This window comes from Oryctolagus cuniculus, chromosome 19 (assembly GCF_051225735.1).
Source record: "Oryctolagus cuniculus isolate XC-2025 breed Fujian yellow rabbit chromosome 19, ASM5122573v1, whole genome shotgun sequence".
Classification (NCBI taxonomy): domain Eukaryota; kingdom Metazoa; phylum Chordata; class Mammalia; order Lagomorpha; family Leporidae; genus Oryctolagus; species Oryctolagus cuniculus.
The window spans coordinates 65819746-65835724 of record NC_142885.1 but is presented as its reverse complement, the minus strand read 5'-3'; the positions used below and the strand labels follow the sequence as shown (position 1 = coordinate 65835724).

Sequence of the window (15979 nt, the reverse complement as noted above, 5' to 3'; positions counted from 1 at the left end):
GGAAAGCACAGATGCGGCTAGCTCTGTGGGCTTGAGAACAGGTTGATTCGTATTTGGACCAGGGCAGGGCGTACTCCAGTGGCTCCAGGAAAGCAGATGGTCTCAGAAGTTCACGTGCCCTCTTCCCTTTCCGCTTCCTGGGTCTTGGCTGTGGCTCCCATCTTGCCCACTGCGAACGGCTGAACGAAGAGAATGTTGCTCAACATCTGCCTTGGCGTGTGTGTCCCAGATGTCTTTCCTCTTGGGGTAGGAGGGAAGCAGGAATTCATCAGTGAATTACACCAGCAACAAGGCAAATCAGAGGATTTCCTTTAAAACGTCATGTGGTTTTCGTTTGAAATAGTCATCTCTGGAGAGGGTGGGGATTTCTTCCTGCTAGATACAGGTTAGTTTCTGAGGTTTCCCTTATCACCGGGTACAACACACAGTCCAGTACCCGATACACCAGTACCATCCAGGGGGCCTGGTTAAATCCTAGACCTTGGCTGATTATGGAAAGAGAATACACCCTAGCCAACTGTGGATCTCCAGGTAGACTGTTAGACCCCACCCTGCCCCCGCCCCCGGCATGGTAAACGGGTGCTTTACTTGCCCCCCCCCTTTTTTTTAAGACGTATTTATGTGTGTGAAAGGCAGAGTTAGAAGCAGAGACAGACCTTCCATCTGCTGATTCACTACCCAGATGGCTTCACTGACCAGGGCTGAGCCAGACCAAAGCCTTGAGCCAGGCGCTTCCTCCCTGCTCTTGGCATGGGTATGGGAGACTTGGGCCCTCATCATCTGCTTTCCCCGGAGCATTAGCAAGGAGCTGGATTGGAAGTGGGGCAGCTGGAGCTTGATCCAGCGCCCACAGGGGATGCCCAGCATTGCAGGCGGCAGTTTAACGTGCTGTCCACAATGGCTGTGAGGTCTTGCAAACCTCACCCGAGGAGCGAGCAAATTCTCTTCATTTCTACCCAAGGGATTCCCGCGGCCACCTCTGGGGCAGGAGGCAGACGGAGGTGATGCCTTAAGAATAACACGAAGTCCCGGGGACATTAAAGAGCTTAATTGAAATACAGAGAGGGAAATTAATAGGAGTACTTACTGTGCCCCTGTAAGAAAATCGCATTTGCTGTTCAAACACTGATGTGGGTTCAGCATACGCGTATTGTGTTTCGTTAGCATGCAGCTTGTTTCAACTGGATTTAAAAGATGTTAATAATAAGTAATATTTACATTTCTCAGTAGAATTGACAAAGCACTCTACAAAACACTGGTTCATATTTCCCATTCAACAGGCAACATAATTATTCATTTTATTCCAACATAACCTTAAGTTCAAGTATAGCAATTTAAGCTACATCTGTAACTCATAAATTAGCTGCATCTCGACTCCAAAAGCATCTGTAATTGGATTGCTGGAGGTACATGTGATGATATTAGGAAAGAATTCTTCAGTTGCCTCACCAGTCTGGGCAGGAGCGAGACTGCTTTGTGAAATTCCATCAGAAGCCTGTATCATAATTTCCTATATCTGAAGATGTGTCCGGCTTCTTCTCATGCGCTTTATCCATGAACTGGGCAGAGCTCAGACAGAACAGTACCATTTTATAAATGAGGAAGAAGTGGCCCAGGAAGACCAACACCACTGCAGCAGCAGAACTGGAATCCTCTCGTCCACATCCATGGCTGTGCCCAGGGCCCCAGCTTGCTCCCAGTTTTGACTGGTTGCTAAAGTTACAAAAGCTGGGTTCTTCTGCTGGTTGCAAGCTGTGATGAACTTGCCAACAGAGCCTAGAATGTTCAGAAAGCATATATGAGACCATGTTTGAGAGGCTCATTACTGTGGGTTTCGGTTCCTCGATCCCCCTCCCCCCAGTCTCCTCTCTCTTGCCCGTTAATTCACACAGTGCTATTGGTCCAACCCTGCTGCACCTGTGCTATTGGCAGGTGTCCTGCTTAGACACTAGGGATGAAGATGAGGACCAAGTAGAGCAGAGGGGGTATAGGTCATTCATCAAGTGCAAAGTAGCTACCGTTGTTAGACTCGTAGTCGTGAGTTGGGGCTGAGGGTGCCAGGTCAGAGACGGACGCATCCCTCTGGGCAAGTGACATTGGATAGGAGACAGAAAGGAAGAGGAGCCGTGTGGGTCAAGGAGGAGCAGGTGCCAAGGCCGTAAGATGAGCATGGACTGGGTTGCGTGTGAGGACTGTTAAGGAGGCCAGTGTGCCGGGAGCACAGGAAGCCAGGAACAGAAGAGAAGAAGGTCAAGACTCCAAGAGGGGCAGAGACAGCATCCCTGTTTGGCTGTTATTCCAGATCCGTGGGAACTCACGTAAGGGTTTCAGCAAGGGGGTGATGAATTCCCGGGTATTTGTATTTGACTTGATGATGGCTTGATGGGCGGATGGACAAAGAGGTTATCATCACACCTCTTGGATCTATTAAATGTCAAGGGCGGTTGCTTTAAGGGACGAATGTTGTGTCAGGATGGCAACGTTTCAGACTGCTCTGGAGTTGGTTCTGCTGCAGTACTAGTGGTTGGCAGCAGGGTGGTATGAAGACACACGGCGTACAGTGGACGTAGTGCAGATGTCTTCGGAAGCCGCTGATGGAATGGATGAGGGGAGCGGGTGAGCACCTTGGCTGGGGCTGGGGTGGGGAGGGAGACCCCTCCCCCAGGTCAGGTCTGAACATGGTGCTCCTAAGATGGCATCCCTGGGAATCGCCGCTCTTCCTTTGAGCTGTGCCGAGCCCACTCCGAGGACGGCGGGTTGCGGACGTGCCTGGCATGCTTGTGCTCAAGTCCACATCTTCCCTAATAACCTTGTGTCCAAAGTGTAGTGTCACACAAGGGCGTGTTTGGAAATTAGCATTTGAAAAGAAGCTTCCTTGCTTTCAGTTTGAGCTGACATGGTCCCTTTTCCTCGGTGGAAATGAAATTTATTAATCATAATAAAACCATCGGATTCTGAAGGTGGAGGTCACCGTGAGAACAGGAGTTCAGTGCTGCTGCATTTTCTCGGAAGACAGTCCTGCCCGATTGGTACCTTGGGTTTTCCAGAGAGGCTGAAACCAGGCCCAGAATTACAGCCGGATGAGCATTCGCCATTAAAAGGATGACAACAGGAGCCGGCGCTGTGGCTCACTAGGCTAATCCTCCGCCTTGCGGCGCCGGCACACCGGGTTCTAGTCCCGGTCAGGGCGCCGGATTCTGTCCCGGTTGCCCCTCTTCCAGGCCAGCTCTCTGCTGTGGCCAGGGAGTGCAGTGGAGGATGGCCCAAGTGCTTGGGCCCTGCACCCCATGGGAGACCAGAAGAAGCACCTGGCTCCTGGCTTCAGATCAGCGCGGTGTGCCGGCCGCGGCGGCCATTGGAGGGTGAACCAACGACAAAGGAAGACCTTTCTCTCTGTCTCTCTCTCTCTCACTGTCCATTCTGCCTCTCAAAAAAAAAAAAAATGTGTTGAACATAAAAAAAAAATAAAAGGATGCAACAGGAAAATCTGGGAGCCACATTTTCCGTCAGTGCCTTTAGGATACCCATAGGCTGGCCCCCGAAAAGAGGAAAATTCTTCTGCCACAGATGCCATGATTCTCCCAATTTACAAAGTTATCCTGACTTTGCATGTGCACAGTCCTGTGCAGGAACACGGGGTCCCAGCCCTTCTGAAATTCCCCAGGGTTTTCAGTTTCCCGTTGCACCGTAGACCCTGTCTGTCCACGTAAAGCAGCTTTGCTGGACGGAAGCACGTTAGGAATAATCCCATTCGCGGGGTTCTCTCCAGACCAGCGCCAGACTTGATTTTCTCCCGAAGTGCAGATCGATGTTGGGGGTTTCTACCACTCCATGGGCCTCGATCCGCGGCTGCTTCCGATTGCATGGTACAATACCGGGTCTCAGCTGTGGCTTCTTCCCAAGCTTCATCCTTCTCATCTTAACCACGGCCCCTCTCTCTCGGCCTCCCGTCTCTCTCTCCCCAGAAGGGGAAGATCTATCTTTGAGCAAGAGCCATTTCTGATGGGCTTAAGGATGGGAGGGGTCTGCGAGGAGTGGAACGCGAGGCAGAGCTGCCTGTTGGTGTCGCTGAGAGCCACCTCAGCAGCATTGCTTCACACCATTGCTTCTCAGAGTCAGAGCCCTTTGCAACAGGCAAGGGGAGGCAGGGAGAGGCTGTTCCCAGTGGGCGCTGGGCAGGATGTGTGTGTTCCCGCCATCTCTGGGCTTCTTAGCATTAGGCAGTCCTTTGCTCTCTTCACTCACCCTTCTAGACGCTCCCCCAGGATCTGTCAACACAGTAAGACAGAAAAATATGGCAGAGGAAATAGGCAGAAATTATAGAGAAAAAGAGGGATCAAGTGCATGCTCATGGGACCTGCAGGGATGAGAGGCAAACTTAAAGTGGCCAGAGTGAACCGTTTTTCCTAGCTGGTGCCTTCGTCCTTAAAAGCACCCCAGTCTGCTGGAAACCCCAGCGGTCCGTCAGGGGCTCGTGTGCTTGCTCCCTAGCCTCTCTGTGTTGGTTCAGAGTGGAAGGCGGCTGCTCACTTCTCCACGAAATTGTGGTCGGCCAGAGGGAGCCACCTTCTCTCCGTGATGAACGCTCCCGCCCTCAGGACCGCCCCCAGCTCCTGCCTTCCCTTACATGGCGTTCAGAAGCCCCCACCACGTGCTTCCAGCTGCACAACTCATGGGATCAGGTGCAGGCTGTGCTCCAGTGCAGGCCGCAGCCTGGCTTCTGTTCTGTCTCTTGCCTGCCCACCTCTCTCGCTCCCTCCTGAAAGCACCCTTCAGTGAACCCCTTGTGCAACAATCTCCATTGCAAGCTTGGCTCCCAGGTCATCGGGCCTAAGGCTGCATCATAGCTGTGACTGGTACCAAAACGACACTCCTTAGAGTAAGGGTACCACGTGACACTGTCGCCCTGAGAGATGGAGGGATCCACTCTGATTCGGTCTGGCTGATCTTGGGCAAGTAGCCTAACCCCTGTGGTGATGGACATGTCCAGTTCCAGACACGTAAGCGTTCGATCACCTGCTTTCCACCCCTCCCCATTTATTCCAAAGTCTGTACTAGAAGTCGTCGCTTGAGAGAGAGAGATGAGATAGAGAGAAAAGACTGAAAGACGAGGAAAAGGTCACTACCCTACCTTGTTTCAGACGCCTCCCTTTCTAGCACCTGGTCCTAGGTGGGCAAGACAGATGGCCTGTGGGAACAGAATGAAAAGACTGTTGAATAGAGTGGGACTGGGGTTCCTGAGCCCTGCCGGAGGGGTTCTATTCGGATGTATCTGCTGTTCCGCACTCTAGATGTTGAGGACTAACTGTGTAGACAGGTTCACTTTGCTGTCTCTCCTCTGTCCCTCCTTGCTTGATTGGGCATGGCTAAGTCAGGAGAGAAAGCAGCTCTTGAATACTGGCACAGCTTCTTGGGGGTGCTGGGCTTCTTCCACCCCCTCTCAGTCCCCAAAGTGGCTACATGTGCATTGTGCAAACAGTATGATGGTGGGGGGGGGGGTGTTGCTTTTGCGTATGTGTAGTTAGCCTGTCTGTACAGCCAGCCCTGGTATATGGACAGTAGACGGCCATCTACACGGATGGCCTTTGCCCGCGTTACTTGGGGGAGTAAAGTGTTTTAATATTCCACAACGTGTAGGGCATAGGCCCCTCCACACTGTCTTGGTATTTTCTGCTTTGTGCGGGTTATCATCACGTTGTAACTGCGTGTCATGGGTCAATCTCCACCTCCACTTTCCTTTCAGTTACGGACGAGTTTATGCTGCCGACCCCTACCACCACACACTTGCTCCAGCCCCCACCTACGGCGTTGGTGCCATGGTGAGTACCGAGTCCTCCTCCCTCCCCCACCCCCCAGCTGGGACCTCAGTTTGGGTTGACGTCCTCTCACTTTCCCTTAATTGAATTTGTCTCTTGTGCTAACAGCAGCTAAAATGCCACATTAATCCTCCCAGTAAACTTGATAAATGTCTTAATTTCTTGGCAATGTAGTGCATGTAAGTTATTATATTTCTAATTTTGCAAGTCTCACCTAGTGGAGCACTTACCTTAATGGAATAATTAGTCATTTTGATAATTAAATCCATCACTAACAGAATGCAGTGTCAATGCAGAACTTTTTTTTTCTTTTTTTTCCCTCCCTCGCTGCTCATTCACATAGCCCCAAGGCTCCAGCCCCAGCACAGACTTCAGAGGAGCTAAGCTGCACACTTCCAGGCCTCTGCTGTCAGGCAGCTGAGCATCTGCCTGCCTCTCCTCCCCTATTACAATTCATGTTTAAAGTCATAGTCGCCCAGGAAAGAAAATAGACAGGGGCACACTTTGTGTGTGTGCCTAGTACCTAAGACAGTAGAAGGCATCAGCTGGGTTGTCTTGTTTTCTCGGGGCTGGGGGAGGGGGTCTGGGTTTTCTTTGGGGAGGGGAAAACATGGGAGGTCAGGGTGGGTTGAATTTGCCTGTACTTGTTCAAACTTCTATGCACTAAAACTCTTGAGTACAGTAAGACGTGCCCATCACGTGAGAGCGTATGCAATCATTACAAAGCTTTGGCATGCAGTTTTCTGCTTGGATCAAGACTAGCAGTCCTTAACGTAAAAACAAATCCCCATAGGCATTCGTTTGAATTGCCAGTACTTTTAGACAAAAGGAAATAGCTAAGTGCCACCTCCTAGCCATTTAAAGCCATGGCCAGACAATTCACTGGAACTTAATCCTAGAAATCCAACCATGTTTTGGAAACGTATTTTTGCACAAGCTTAATTTCGTCCAGCAATTCATCTGTACGCCTCCCCTCTCAGGATCAGGCTCCATACAGACTGCTGAGCCGAGTCAAGAAGTAGATTTAAATTTCCATCATGATTTTGCTTTCAACAACTCTTCGCTAACACCTCGTCCACCTGAGGAATGCGTTGGAAAGGAGAGTTGAATGACTATCTTCGATAGATTGTTGAAATTCCACCCCCAAAGTAGATGCAGCTTTCCCTAAGGGACCATAGTGTTCATCCAAGAAACAAAATGACACAGTGCAACTCTGCCCGCTGTCCTGTGTGTATAGCAGAGTCCTCCTTTTCGCTCCCGGGACAGGTTGACTGAACTTGGCTGGACAGGGCTTCTCTTTGTCAGGAGCTTTTAGGGGCGGTCAGGACTGGCCCTAGCCTTAGTTCTCCAGGAGTGGCCGGGGACGGGTAGGGGGTGCCTCCATTGCGGTTGGTTTTGAGTGTCTATTTTTCACATTAGTCTTTTTTGATGATGCACGTGTTGCAAAAGGAAAATGTAAAAAACACACCCCTCAAATTGCTTTGTTTCAGAATGCTTTTGCACCCTTGACTGATGCCAAGACTAGGAGCCATGCTGATGATGTGGGTCTCGTTCTTTCTTCATTGCAGGCTAGTATATACCGAGGGGGATACAACCGTTTTGCTCCATACTAAATGACAAAACCATAAAAACCTTCCAATGTTGGGAGAAAGGAAGCTTTCCGAGGCCTGAGTATTGCAATACATGCAGTAGTGCATCATTTTAGCAACTCTAAAAAAAATAAAGATAAAAAGAGGAAAAAAATTACATTTTTTATCTTATACCTCAGATATTTTGTTCTGTGTATTTTAATATTGTGGGTCTTTCATTTCTGAAGGTTCCGTAGTTTGGTCGCTGGCTGTAGGAGTTCTTGTGGTTGCACTAGAGAGATGATAGATATGAATAGAAACTGGTTAATGGCCATATCCAGAGTGCTATATGATGTAAATGAATTATATATGCTGACTATGAAGCTACCGGGGTTATCAGCTGTTTGGGAAGATTGTAAGTGACTACAGTAGTCATTTTTTTTTCTGCATCTGCTTATTTTATTTTGTGAAAGGGGAGGCTGGGAGGGGCTTAGGGGACTGGGGTTTGACTGAAAGTAAAAAAAAAATATATATATATAGTAACTGATGAATCTAAACGACCCACTGCACCAACGATCACTTATCAATGGTTCTAAGTTACTCATTGCCAGTTCAAGCCAAAGGTTGTGTTGTTTAGGGGGTGCTCCTAGTACCACTGGTGCGTCTGAGTTGAACGAAGCTGTACAAACCCACCCTCTAAACCATTCCACCCGGCAGTATTCAGCTTCTTAACCAGCCGCTAGTTATTTAGGCAACAACTACTAGTTAGACCATCAACAAGTATTCTTTTTATATTTCTTCCAGTATAATAAATTATTGATATCATTGCTGACTTTTATATTATGGGAGGGAAAAAATAACATTAATAAAAAGGTGATAAAAAGCACTGTTTCTATTTTTTTCTTTTTTTCCAAAAAAAGAAAGTAATAAAAACTTAAATTCTTTGTACCAGTTTAAAAAAAATGTATAAAACTTACATCTGTGCAGTGGAGTTGTTCAGTTCTAGATCCAGTCTATGAAGCTTTCGTTCTAGCCAAGTAGAACTGTTAGAGACAGACGTATAATTTTTATGGAATTACATGATAATCATATTCGGATTTATAGAAGCATTTTACAAGTATTGCAATCATTGAGTAGAGATAATCATGGTATTTTCATCAGCTTGGTACTTTTTGAAACACGACCATGTTGTGTGAGCACTCTGCAATTTTTCAGTCCGTGAGAGCCTGCCCTCCCCCCTCTCCCCCACGCCCTAGGACTGCTCTCAAACCTGGCTCTGTAGTCCATCTCCGAGGCCCAGGACACTTGTCAGAAGGAAGCAAAAAAAAAAAAAAAAAAAAAAAAAAAAAAAAAAAAAAAAAAAAAAGCTCCAGCCTCTGTGCTCCCAAAGAACAAAGTCCTCCACCCCCGCCCCCTCGGGTCCAGGGCCAGAGTGACACGGCCGAAAAATTGCAGTTTGTCTTTCCATGCTGTCCTGTTTACAAGTTAACCTGAGTTGGGGTATCTGTCACGGGTCTTCCTGTTTTTGTATTTCAATACAATACAGCCGCAAGCTGTCCCTGAGTAGTTTTGCTGCCATAGTGACGTCCTCACGTGCACAGTGCAGGGCTATGGCACGCACCTTAGTTACCCACTCACCGCTGTGAACCTGCCAATCCGCTGTAACAGCTCTGCTTTCAAACAAAACCAAACAAAACTCAAAAAAAAAAAAAAAGTGTTTGTGATCCAGCTTTCTCTTGTCATCCTATGTGCATGCCGTAAGATCAGTTGGATATTAAACCATCAATAAAGTTTCACAAGATTTGAAAACCAAGTTTCTGTAGCTTTGATGTCTAAGACAGACTCTAGTTCTCTTGCAAAGAGAGAAAGGGGGGGGAAATGGCTTAGAGCAGCCAAGAGAATATCAGGTGTTCCTTTCAGCAGACTTTCTTAGGTGGGTAAGGGGAGGGCCAAAGGGGCAATTCTCTTTCCCCCGCCTGGAGAATAACGTGATGACCACCACGGGTGCCTGGTTGATGTTCTTAAAGCTATTGAAATGCTAGGGCACCCTGCACTGGAGGGGAGAGAGAGAGTAGGAACAGGGGGCCAGTGAGGAGAAGTAGGTTTCTCCGCAGGGCCTCAGATTTCAGAATCCAGAAGTTGCATTGTGCTTGGAATCACAAACATAGAATTCTTACTGTGTTAGTTCAAGTAAAATTCATTTGCAGTTTTGATTTTCGCCAATGAACTGTACTTTCCCCCTTGACTGTATGTAGTTTTAATAAACATCACTTAGACAAGTGGGTGCCAACTCATGTTGCGGAATCTTTTTGTCCAGGCACTCTGCCAAGATGCCAACAAGTCATCTTAACATGTATGTCAGAGATGTAAACAAACATTTTGGATTTTTTTAAACAGTATTTATTTGGAATGTTTTCATTTATCTAAATAACTATTGCTATTATGAATTATGGAAAAAGATTACTATCATGTGTGGCATATAGTGACTTCTTAACACACACATCACGCAATCTGCAAACCCAGAAACTGTGTATATCTGTCTTTAGAAATTAGTGTTTATATCACTTACAGTGGTTTGTGAATAAAGAAAACTGGTTTGTAATATCAAAAAAATAAAAGCTTAGTCTGAAAAGGTACTTGTGAGTTGGTGTCCTGAGTCCTTTTGCTTCTGTGGGTTTCCTTGGAGGGTAGGTACCACATCCACGCATGTGACTGACCTTGAGCCCACCTGGGGCCCTAAGGTGGATGCCGCCCGCATGAGTTGAACACTGTCTTGGCCACCGGTAGACCAGTTGCCACCTGCAGGCACACCAGTTATCAAAAACTAAGCAAGGATGTTTACGAAAGAAACTCAGCTTGGCTCTTCCCCAGCATGGGAATGTCATTAACTGGTGTCAAACAAAAACAAACTGTGTCAAGTGAAACGTACGTTTGGGTTAATGATTTTCTAGGGGTCCTGAATGGGAAAGATAAAATTCTAAGTGTTAAGAGTTTGCAGTTACTGAGCATGTCTCCTAGGAGCCAAGAATCCTTCTCTGGCTCGTGTCCCTTATTTAATCATTTAAGAATCCCACCAGGGTTCAGCTCTACACTGCATTTTAGTTACATATGAACATCTTAATTTATCTCACTCGATTGTCTTGGCTGTCCTATCAAGTCTGTATAATGTGCAAAGATTAAACTATGGGGTGTGGAAGCAAACATCCCGGATGGACATTCGGATTCTGGCACTTGCTCACTCAAGTCCAGGATGGATTCAGCCACGGCACCGTGCCTCAGTCTCCCCATCTGTAGAGGAAGCTAACAGTGCCTGTTTCTTTCCATCGTCATGTGGAACAGATAGGGGGTTCATGGAATTCATGCATGTGAGCCATTGTTGACACAGATGAAGCGACTGAGGCACCATGTGGCTGAGCACACAATGAGCAGGTGCTGAGGTGAGGGTGTCTCACAGTGCTGCCTGGGACCCGAGTGACCTGCTCTCAGCTGGCCCTGGAGCCAGCAGAGGTGACGAGTCTCACCCTGGCTGCCCCTCCCTGTTGTCTTTGTACTATGCACTATACTATTTCAGGTCCATTGGTCCCCATGTGGGAACCCCTTTTCTATCGGACTGCACAGTTATAACTGACTGTTACTGCCCTATGTCAGGTTAGTCTTAAATATCCCTATTTTGTAAATGAAGACAATCAACACGATAGGTTATATGACTTACCACAGGAATAGCTAGCAGCTATTCAAAGAACTCCACATGAAGTTCTGACCCCAACACCTGTCTTGTCTTCCAAAAATTCTCCTCCGTCATTACTGAAGATGATGGTAATAGTCAACAGTGGCAGTCTTAACCCTGGGCTTCCACTGCTTTTCCTACAAAATGAGTCGAGTATTAATTAAAACACGAGCTCATAGGTGGTGAGAGTGAAATAGTTGTCTCAAATATTTGCTTATAAATGAGCCCCTTCCCCATAAGTTGAGGATGCGATGATAATAATGGTAATTACAGTAGAAGCTCCACAAGCATGTTCTCTGAAAAGTCATATAAATTTTATCTGAAATGTACAAGAAATTACAGTGATGGATTCATCAACCACTGGATGCAAATGTCTCTCCTGCTCCCGTGTATCTGGAGTGTGGACACAGCTAAGACAATACACCCAAAGGAAGTCCAAATGTGATGCAAGGCTCTATGCATGAACAGATTGTGACTTTTCCCTGCCCCTTGCCTAAGAACTAACCATCGCCTCATTCCATTTAGAATGTCCTTCTTTTAAACAGTGAAACCTTCTACATGGCAAAAAAAAAAAAAAATTAGGTAAAATATCACAGATATTCAATGACTTCGTAGCCCTATCTCAAGCCCAGTTTCCCCACTCAACGCCCTGACAACCTGTCTTAGGTCATCTGAAGGCCGTTTCCACTTCCTGGGAAGTAGGCATTGTTACATTGTTAGCCATTGTTACATTGTTAGCCATTGTTACATTGTAGTTGCAGAGAATGCTTGGCTCTCCCATGCGTGTGTGTGCGTGCACACACACACACACAAGCAACACACTCTTCCTGCTGACAGTGTCCCGGCAACACGTGCTCCAGCCTGCCTGTCTCAAACACCAGGTGAGCTTAGTAAGAACACACATTGAGGTCCCTGTTGCAGCACTGCAGAAGTTTTTACCATCATGGAGCGGAAGGTATCGTCTTCCAGGGGAACTTCATGGCTGTGTCCAGGTTTGATGTCCCTGAAAATCCTGTACTTCTCATGGTAGGAGCGCTGATGAATGTGTGCACTCGTGTAAGTGGCAGATATGTGTGGCATGCATGTGACTCAAGCGTGTGAGGGGAAGAGGGCTGTGGGTGCACAAATACACCAGTATGTGCCTATTGGGATCTACCTATGAAAACACGCAACTTTTCTCCTGATTTTTTTTCCACCAATAAAATGAAAAAAAAAAAAACACACAAGGGAAAAGGTCACTTTTGTGGGAAAAATTACCAAGTCTGTGTTCGCTTTTGGTTCTTTTGTTTTCATTCATTCTGGAACACATGCGTGCGTGTGTGTGTGCACGCACACACACACACACATATATATGTATGTATGTGGGACGTTGTATGGAAATTCTCAAGTTGCAGTCTTTCCTAAGTTGTAGGAGATTCTTAATACGCAGTTGCCAAAGGTTGAACTGGATGGGATGGGCCAGTTATTTCACAGCCCCAAGCAGAGTTCTCAATTCACACGGAAACCCAGCGTTCCCCATTGCCAGCTTTTGCAGTCCTAGGAGGTGTGGCTCGGGGGTGAGCAGCTGGCCCCCGGCATTCTGCAGAGCCTCATCTTCCTTGGCTGTGCGCTGACTTCTTATCACTCTCCTGCAAGATCGGGGGTGCAGCAAAGCACACAGGCCTGGAGGAGGGGATGTATCTACAGCTGTGAAGGGGAAAACGTTTCTGGGTGGCAAGGTGGTACTGCGCTGACAACACTGAGAATCCTTGTAAAACTAATTATGGCAGTTCCTGAAGGGGAGAAGCGGTGTAGCTTGCAATGAGAACAAAAACAAATAGTGATAGCAGCTAACACCATTTAAATACACTACCAGACACCCTACAAAACACACTTTGTATGTTTATACCCAATAAATGCCTACAATCCACAAGTAAGATGCACTAAGAATATCCATTAGCCTATTTCAATTACCTCATCTGTAAAACACTGGCAATACTGATACCTAACTCATAGGGTTCACTTGGCCTGGCATATAGCAATTTATGTTTTAATATTACCGATTCTTAATATAGTGATTGATTTCAAAGAGAAGAAGCAGAGAGGTCATTTCCATCCACTGGTTCACTCCCCACATGGCTACCACAGCTAAGACAGGGCCACGCCAAAGCCAGGAGCCAGGAACTTCATCCTGGTCTCCCACGTGGGTGGCAGAGGCTCAAGTACTTGGGCCATCTTTCCCAGGCTCCGTAGTGGGAGCTGTATCAGAAACAGAGCAGCCAGGACTCTAACGAGTGCTCTGATAGGGAATGCCACCATTCCTAGTTCAACTGCCGTGTCACGGTGGTGGCTTCAATTGGACATTTCTTTATGTACTGTATGTGTATTCACATTTTTCTACATGACACATTACCTAATTTGCCTATGCACAGATAATCATACAATTCTATACATCTGAGATATGTGCACATAGGGCCACCAAGCACTTTTTAACTGATCTATTTTATGCATTAACTATAATGTACACATTCTTGTAGCATAAATAGCTACGCTAATTCTCACTGAGCGCTTAGAGCCTGATAGACTTAATTCCTTTTGCTGATGGCTTACTCGATCATCATCATCATGGCCGCCTTCACAACCTGGCACCATAGGTACTACAGCAGCCCCAGGGCACCCGGCAGGACCCAGAGGTGGAAGCCCAGGTAGAAGTCTGCTGGGGGGGGCAGCCGAATCGTGGGCATCAGCTCTCCGACTCCCCAGGGTTTGTCGCTACGTGCTCAATGGTACTCAGCACACAGCTGCACTTACTCCTTAGGGCAGCCCAGGTAAGTCTTTTGCCGCATGTCCTAAGTCCTCTCTGTATCTGAGCTAGGAGCCAAGGCCATAGTTCCTTCCTTCACTGCGCTCTGTGCCCCGAGGTCTGGCTGTCTCGGCTGCCCAGTGGGCGCTGTTTGGATGGTGAGGGTTCCCTTGGGGGCCTCGCGTGTGAGAGTGCAGAGTAGCCCTAGCACCACCACAGCTTATGGAGCCAACCGTGTGCCTGTGACTATGACATCCAAGCTCTGACGGAAACAGACAGATGGTGTGTTGCCCAAATGCAGCAGAAAGTCAACGAGAGTGCAAGAATTCCCCAGGCGGGGGGGAGGGGGAAGCGGGGCGCGGGTGGAACACAGCTGCAGGTAGAAAATACGAGCGCAGAGACCCAGGAAGTAGGGTAATGGTGTTGCCATGGGCAGGTGATGGTTGGGAAAGCACAGAATGCAAATGGGCAGCTCGTCAGTATGCAGAGTCTAGGAAGCCGTGAAAGCCAAGTGAGATCCCTCACAGCCCCCACAGTGAGGCAGGCAGCAGTTCCTGCAGGCCAGAAAACGCAAGCCTCACACTCCCATCTGCAAAGTCCAGCTCTGCACAGCCACCCACAAGGTGTCTGGAACCGAGAAGCAGGTCAGAGGCACAGCACAGCGCCCGACTTTTATCTCCCCCAGACACTCCCAGGCTGGGAGCGGCATTGACATTCATTACCCTAAGTCGGATTTCAGAACCCGCGGCTGGCTGAAGCCATCAGCCTCACCGCTGGTGCTGCTTCTTTCCTCTTTATTTTTCCAAACTGCCTGACTCGATGATGCGTTGTTCTTTCTGTTTTTCATTCCCCCCCCCCCCCAAGACCTGTTCTTCTCTCCTCACCCTGAGAAGTGTGTGTGTGTGTGTGTGTGTGTGTGTTTGACACATGCTTTATGAAAAGGATATAAGAAGGGGAGAAACCCCACACACACACATACTCACACACAACTCTTATTGTTCATTTCAACACTCAGATCCTGAAATTCAGAATTGCTTATGCACTGCATGGTGGGAGACAAACTAAACCCTTTCAAAATTTTTCCATCCCTTAAAACTAGACAAAAGGACTCATCTAAGCCGATAGAAAAGCAATAGATATTTGTTATTTCCATTAAGCCATCAAAGACTTAGACATGCACCAGCAAGAATGCAGAAACAGATAGAAAATTTGACTGGTTAGAGGCCTTTTTCCTCTTAAAAAATAAAAAATCCTCCCTAAGCCTGACGGTGGATGCTGCCTCTGCTGTCTTGTCTTCTTCCCAGCTGTGTGAACTTAGGCAATTTAATTAGCCTCTCTGGGGCTCAGCTTTCAAATTGGTGAAATGCTTCATCAGGTTGTGTGCTGAGAATTTAATAAGATCGGGCAATACAGAGGGGCTGGGGTCTGGCAGTCATTCACCCTGCACTTGGGGACACCACTGACGCCCGTGTTGAAAGTGAGAACCTGGCATTCATCCCTACCGGAGGGAGTGCCAGTGAGGCTGCCCACCTCCTCCAAGTGCTCTTGGAAAATCTTCCTGGTGCTCGGGGACCTAGGTGCGCTCGCTGGCAGTCACCCAGGAGATGGCCTGGACGCCTGTGCTGCGGGCTTGCACGTCCACAGATGAGACCCCACAAGTGCAGGAGAAGCATCGCGCCTGCTAGAGCCCCTCTGCCCACGCGGACACCTCAGCTCCACCCCTCTGGTTCCCAGCCAGCAGCTCGAAGCGTATTAACCCCTACCCCCTCTTCTCCCCTTGCCCCTTCCTTAGCCTTAAGATATTTTTCAGCCAGAAATTTGTCACATTCTGGGTTTGAGAATCAACAATGAAACACAATGCAAACTGTGCCCACCCCTGCCTTTGCCCCACAGACGTACATCCTCAGAGTTCAGTCACTCAGACACACCACGGAGACCACGTATTCCCCAGCAGCCCGGCCGTATTCCAAACCCAACGACTCAGAGGAAGACGTAACGTGAATATTCAGGAAGTTCTAAAATGCTGACAATTCTCCGAGTCCCTTGCTACCAATGTTCTTTCTCTCCCAACAAAGCCCCGCACCCA

At 47.8% G+C, this 15979-nt stretch overlaps 1 protein-coding gene across 50 annotated transcripts in view; it reads left to right on the top strand.

Moving 5' to 3' along the window:
• RBFOX1 (RNA binding fox-1 homolog 1) overlaps positions 1–10020 on the top strand; it is a 1595659-nt gene extending 1585639 nt beyond the window's left edge. For 26 of the 50 annotated variants that reach the window (XR_016225945.1, XM_070063963.2, XM_089321246.1 and 23 more), the window contains 2 exons: positions 5744–5819; positions 6160–10020. Coding sequence is in view for 45 of the 50 variants with exons in the window: in XM_070063963.2 (XP_069920064.1) it covers positions 5744–5819; positions 6160–6307 (224 nt within the window). In the remaining 5 variants the exon portion in view is untranslated. The remainder of the gene's footprint in view (positions 1–5743; positions 5820–6159) is intronic. The other 24 variants (XR_016225946.1, XR_016225944.1, XR_016225948.1 and 21 more) reach the window with 1 other exon arrangement.
• Positions 10021–15979: the final 5959 nt, after the last annotated feature.